The 6,000-nt window shown below is 35.7% G+C and overlaps 1 protein-coding gene across 4 annotated transcripts in view; it reads right to left on the bottom strand.

Annotated features, from left to right (window-relative positions):
- Window positions 1-3,612: 3,612 nt before the first annotated feature.
- The window catches only part of SNX7 (sorting nexin 7), a 105,447-nt gene continuing 103,059 nt past the window's right edge, over window positions 3,613-6,000 (bottom strand). For all 4 annotated transcript variants that reach the window (XM_063624349.1, XM_063624347.1, XM_063624348.1 and 1 more), the window contains one exon: window positions 3,613-4,058. In XM_063624349.1, coding sequence (XP_063480419.1) covers window positions 3,981-4,058 — 78 coding nt within the window. In that variant the 3' untranslated portion in view covers window positions 3,613-3,980. The remainder of the gene's footprint in view (window positions 4,059-6,000) is intronic.

Raw genomic sequence — 6,000 nt, 5'->3', positions numbered from 1 at the left:
GGAGCCCCTTCTTTTAGATGGTGAACACATAAGGTGGTTGAATGAAAACTGCCATCTCCCTTTGGTCATAACTTCTCTGCCTACTGTAATTTGTGTAAAAGTAGGAACTGATCTTGGCTATGATAATAATAGCACACTGGCTCCTAGCCACAAAGACTGACCTGAGACTTGGGGGTGGGGATAAGAGGGGCTTTGGCTGTATCCCAAGCCAGTTCTTCTCCCAAGAGTTTTAACTGAATTGAAGGTGGAAGGGAATAGCTCTCCCCTTCCTAGTAGCAAAGCTGGGCACTTGAGAACCAGGAACTACTAGAGACATTAATCTAGCCCAGGATTTCTCAACCTCAGCAATGACATTTGGGGTTAAAAAATTCTTTGTAGTTGGAAGCTCTACTGTGCATTCTTACCTCTATCCACTAGATACCAGTAGCACTCTCCTCCCCAAGTGTGACAATGAAAAATAGCTCTAGGCTCTGCTAATTGTTACTTGGGGATCACATTGTGCCAGCTGAGAACCACAGAATTAGCGTCGTGTAAAGGCAGCAATAGGAGAAAGTGAGGCCAACCATTCAAGAGAAGTAGGGAATAGACAGAAAGAAAAAGATATCTGTTTAGGACCAGTCATGCCCAAATATATCCTTTTCTTTTTCATTATGTAAACTGGTCAATTCCTTTTATATATTTTTTTAAAGCAGTTTGATTTGCTTTTTGTCAAGTGCATTGATAAGAATCCTGAAACAAAGCATGGTCTCTCAACAAGTAGTGCAGGGACAACTGGATACCTACATGCAAACGAATAAAATTGGGCCTTTTCTTCGCACCATATACAAACTTTAAATCAAAATGGACTAAAGCCCTAAAACTCTCAGAAGAAAACAGGAATTAATCTTCATAACCTCATACTTGGCAATGAATATGATACCAAAAGCATGAGCAACATAAGAAAAAATAGACACTTTGGACTTCATCAAAATGAAAAACTTCTGTGCTTTAAATGGTATAATCAAGAAAGTGAAATTCATAATTCAAGAGATTTGTATATTAAATACATAAAGAACTCTTACAACTCAATAATAAAAGCACACAAAACCTGAATTTAAAAGCGGGAATAATATGTGAATAGACACTTGTCCAAAAATATGTATATAAATGGCCATTAAGCACATGAAAAGATGCATCAGGGAAATACAAGTAAAAAACAATGAGATGCCACTTCATACCCACTAGGGCAGTTACAATAAAAAAATCAGAAAGTAACACGTATTGGTGAGGACATGGAGAAATTAGGACCCTTATCCACTGCTGGAGGGAATGTAAAATGGTGCAGCCACTTTGGAAAACAATTGGGCAGCTCCTCAAATGGCTAAACAGTTACAATATAACCCAGCAATCCCACTTTCAGGTATAGGCCAAAGAAAAATGAAAACATATGTCCACCCAAAATCCTGTATATCAATATTCATAGCAGCAATATTCATAATAGCCAAAGTTGGAAACAACCTCAATGTCCATCAGTGAAAGGATAAACATAATAGATGAACAAAATGTGGTATAACAACACAATGGAGCATTTTTAGCCATAAAAATAACGAAGTATTCACAAATACTACAACATTGATGAACCTAAGTGAAGGAAGCCAGTCACAAAATATCACATATGATTATATTAATATGAAATATCCAGAATAGGCAAATCTATAGAGACAGAAGATTCCTTAGGCCTTGGGAGATGGGGGTTGAGGGCTAAGTCAGTGACAGTGAAAAGGGATGGGGATTCTTTTTGAAGTGATGAAAAAGTGAAAGCAAAGTAAATACCTATAAACAAGAAAATGGCTGCATAAATTGCTGTAGATTCATTTCATGATATACTGTGCAGTCACGTAAAGAGCAGAGCTATTTTTGACTTTGAAGGCTTTCCAGAAGATATTGTTAAGTGAGGAAAGAGGCAAAATAGCATGTATAGGATGATGTCATTTTTAGATCAAAGATAAAAGCTATGTGTGTATAAGCATGTACAGTATATTATGAGAATGGAAAAGTGTAAGGAAGGGTACATGCTAGTTAACATGGGTTACCTGTGTGAATATGCATGGTATGTATTTGGGATAGCAGTCACATGGATGGAAAAGGAGGAGAGGGATGAGGAAAGGCATACAGTACACTAAAGCAGTGGGGCGGGGGGGAAGGTATTGCACTTAAAAACAAAGCACATTTCCTATTATCCCATTGAATCATTTAATGATGATTAACTATCATTTCTCTGCCAGGTTTTCTAAGTTTACTGTATCATTTAACAACCTGTGGGTTAGAGATTACTATCTCCATTACCTCCAGATGGGGAAACTGAGGTTCAGAAGGCTTAAAGAGCTTGCAAAACAGTACTGTTGGGGCAATTTTGATAAACAGGGAGGACTCCCACCTAAAATCTGTTTTGGATGTCAACACTCATGATGCCACGAACACACCAAGAGGATATGACAAGGTTTATCGCTCACATCGTGAGGCTTTCGGGGGAGAGCCAGGCTGGCCTCTTGGACTGATTCAAAAATGGTTGGAGACATTTGGAAAAGGAGACCAGCTAAGGTTTTTACGGTGGTTGGCTAGTAGATTCCCATCTGTAGGGAGGGGCTTGCATGGTTTGAACTGTATTCCGGTCAGTGCCAACGGAGGGAGCACTTGGGCTCTCCAAGCAGCTTGCCCAGAAGATGTAGGGCAGAAGAGGAAGACAGAGGGAGTGGGACTTATAAGCTGTCAGCAGCCAAAGGTCAAAAAATGGAGGAAGTTTTTTTATTACAAATGGTTTAAAATTATATTTGCCAATATTTAAGAAAAGTGTTTAGCTTTATATTTATAGTTGTGTGTGTGTAAGTGAACCTCTTGTCTTTGTTAAAACAATTTCAATGTCTAGTTTTGTGACACTTAATTTTTAATACCCAAAATATAAAGTCGTATGTATAAGACAGCATGCATGACCAAATTCCTCAAATTTTACATGGTCCTGAGAAATATCTATTTCCGAAAATCAGCAAAAATTAAATAATCAACACATTTAGCTTTTGTATATGGTTATAAAATTAATAGAAAAAATCTGTATGATCAATATTACTAGAAGGTAAGCTCTGAAAGTATCTTTTTCATCACTACAGAACATAAGCACCTACAACTGTGCCTTGCATGGGGTAGACAACAAAGGAATGGGAAAATGAACTTGATAAACACTGTATATCTTAACAATTAAAAGCTAGGTATGAGTTGTAAAGAATATGCACAAATTTTACAAAGCCCAAATATATATACTAGTGGGAATATAATTATATAAGGATTTCTAACTAATAACTCAAATAATACTTTAAATCTTGGATGGAAACTTTTTAATTGTGGAAAACAACTACTTAACTTTTAACAAATCCATTTTTGAAGTTATGAATTTTAATAATGTCAAATAATTTTTGGATATTACTTTGAATTCCTAATATTAAACTGAATAGTATTTCAGAGGAAATGATAATGAAATAAAAATGAATGTGCAGTATACTTAACACATGCTGAACTCATTTTAGAATGTTTAAGAGGCTTGAGCTACTAGGAGGAAAAAAATACACTGCAGCCAGCCACTTCATACTAAACGTTTTATTAAAACAGTCCTTACAATATATTTAAAATGGCATGTTCCACAGTCAAATATTTAAGAAAAAAAACTATATGCAATTATTGGCACACAAATTTAAGAACATAATTAAAACCAAGCCAGATCTCTCTCTGTATTTATATATCTATATACATATAGATATATATCCATACAGATAGATCTATCTTCAAATTCATGTCAGTGACCTGGAATACCTGAGATTTCAAGTTGTTGGTTTTCCAGATGGGTACAAAATATTTTTCATCCACTTTATAAGGACAGGGCATATCCAGAAAGAATAACTTTGGTTAATAAATGCTGTCTCCCAAAGATCAAACAGAAGTCCTCAGTGGGATTAAGGTTTATCTTCAGAGGCTTCTTCCAAGTGGAGGTTGGTCTGTGATGTAAGGAATGATTCCCACGTAGCAAGGCACTGAATAATGGAAACACACCATGAGGCAATCAACAATAGTTTACTTTCAGTGTTAAAGGATTAATAAATTCTAACACATCTGTTCCTTCTTCAATCTGCTCTATTCTTCTCTCCCATCAGCTTGTCAGAATCCTTGTCATTTTCTACATATTTTAATTCTTAATGAGGGATGCTACTGCTAAGTAAGGGGAAAACATATTAAAGGTTAAAAAGATTAGCAAGGATTAGTTTGCTGAAATAATCTACTATTACCCCATATCAAGAGAAAAATAAAAGCTCCACGTTATAGAGGAAAAGATGGACCCAGCTGGAGCTGAAGAGTGATGATACAAACATACTTCAGTTCGATGTGAATCCCATTACGTCAATTGTGAGTTTCAGAAAGTTGATTAACCTTTATTAGAGTTTCTTCAGCTATAAATTAGGTTAACAATAGTACTCACCACTAGAATAACTGTGGGAATTAAATGTATATAATCTGTATAAATCTCTATGCAGAATGCCTAGCATAAACTGAATGCTCCAAAAGTTAGCAACTGTTACGATGATCTGTTGGGACTGGGTGGAAAGACTTAGTTATTAATGTGCCACAGGAAATGAAACAGGATTGTTAAGGGTCTGAAGGCGTTGGGAACACATAAATACATAAAATGTGACCTGTTTGATTTCGCCTGGGGATGATCCTCCTAATAGACTAGCCTCAAGCATCTGTATGAAGTTTATCTACAGCATAATTTTAATAGTCTGTACACATTTAGGATTCTTCTCAATCATACCTACTCTAATGTATATTCAACCTGAGCTATAATGAATTTGGAAAGAAATTATGTTTCTTTTTTTTCAAACGTGGATAGACTGCCATAGACGTGTATGTTTCTACATAACACACTCCAAAGCTGGACTGATTAACACTGGTCCACCTGGCTCAACTACCTCCACGTCACTTCTTCTGCCTCTAATCCTTTCACAGCTTTAAAGTGTCCATATCGGACAACCGGTGCTAATAACAGACTAGAGATTTCTCAAACACTGTAAAAACTCAAACGTTTAAAGCTCTCAAATTATAAGTGTGTTGCATTTCAAAAAGTATGTATGTATATACTTACGTATGTGTTTATGTGTGTGTATGTATGCACAAACACTTTTTTTCAAACTGAAGATTTAGAATATGGGAAATACTATGTCAAATCAGGTGTTCGTAAAGATTACATACTGTGATTTAATTCAGAGCTAGGCTCTAATAACTTAGGAAGCTAATAATAAAGCTAAAAGATTTGTATAATTACAAGAGAACAGTAAAACACTGAAAGACCTAATTGTCAAATAAAAATGATACTGGGTAAAATTTTCCCAATAAATTACTGGGTTAAATAGTGGGTATTTATTTTGTCATATATTTTGAAGGACAGGCTTGGGGTAATGTAGGCCTCATTAGAATAATCAAGTTTATCAAGACTTTAAGGGATACTTTTTGCTTTAAATAGCTTTAGAAGGTACTGAAAGCCAAGTACAATCCAAGAAGCACAGTCACTGTAATGAATTGATTCTGGGATTTGCTTTTATCCTCCAGTGAGTTACTAACTTTATGATATTATAGCTCCTCAGATATATAATATTAATAGCCTCCCTCATAGGGATGGAGAAATAACAAAATAAAACAGGAAGAGGAGGGGAGGGGAGGGGAGTAGAGGAGTCAGGGTCAGGTAGTTACTACAGGAGCCAACTAGTAAGAGTGGCCTCCTCTTAGACGGTACAGGAGAATAATTTAAATATCTTTAAGTGTATCATAAAAGATGAATACTTCACATTTGGTATATTTTTCAAATTTTGGACTGTAAGTAATTTATAATTGTCCAAACTATGCATGATTTGGGGGACATGGAGGGTAGACATACAAAAATCTCTTCACTCAACAAATATTTTGAAGTTCTTACTATATGCC

The sequence above is a fragment of the Symphalangus syndactylus genome, chromosome 12 (assembly GCF_028878055.3).
Source record: "Symphalangus syndactylus isolate Jambi chromosome 12, NHGRI_mSymSyn1-v2.1_pri, whole genome shotgun sequence".
Classification (NCBI taxonomy): Eukaryota; Metazoa; Chordata; class Mammalia; order Primates; family Hylobatidae; genus Symphalangus; species Symphalangus syndactylus.
The sequence above is the reverse complement of the archived record's forward strand: the minus strand, read 5'-3'. Positions and strand labels throughout refer to the sequence as shown.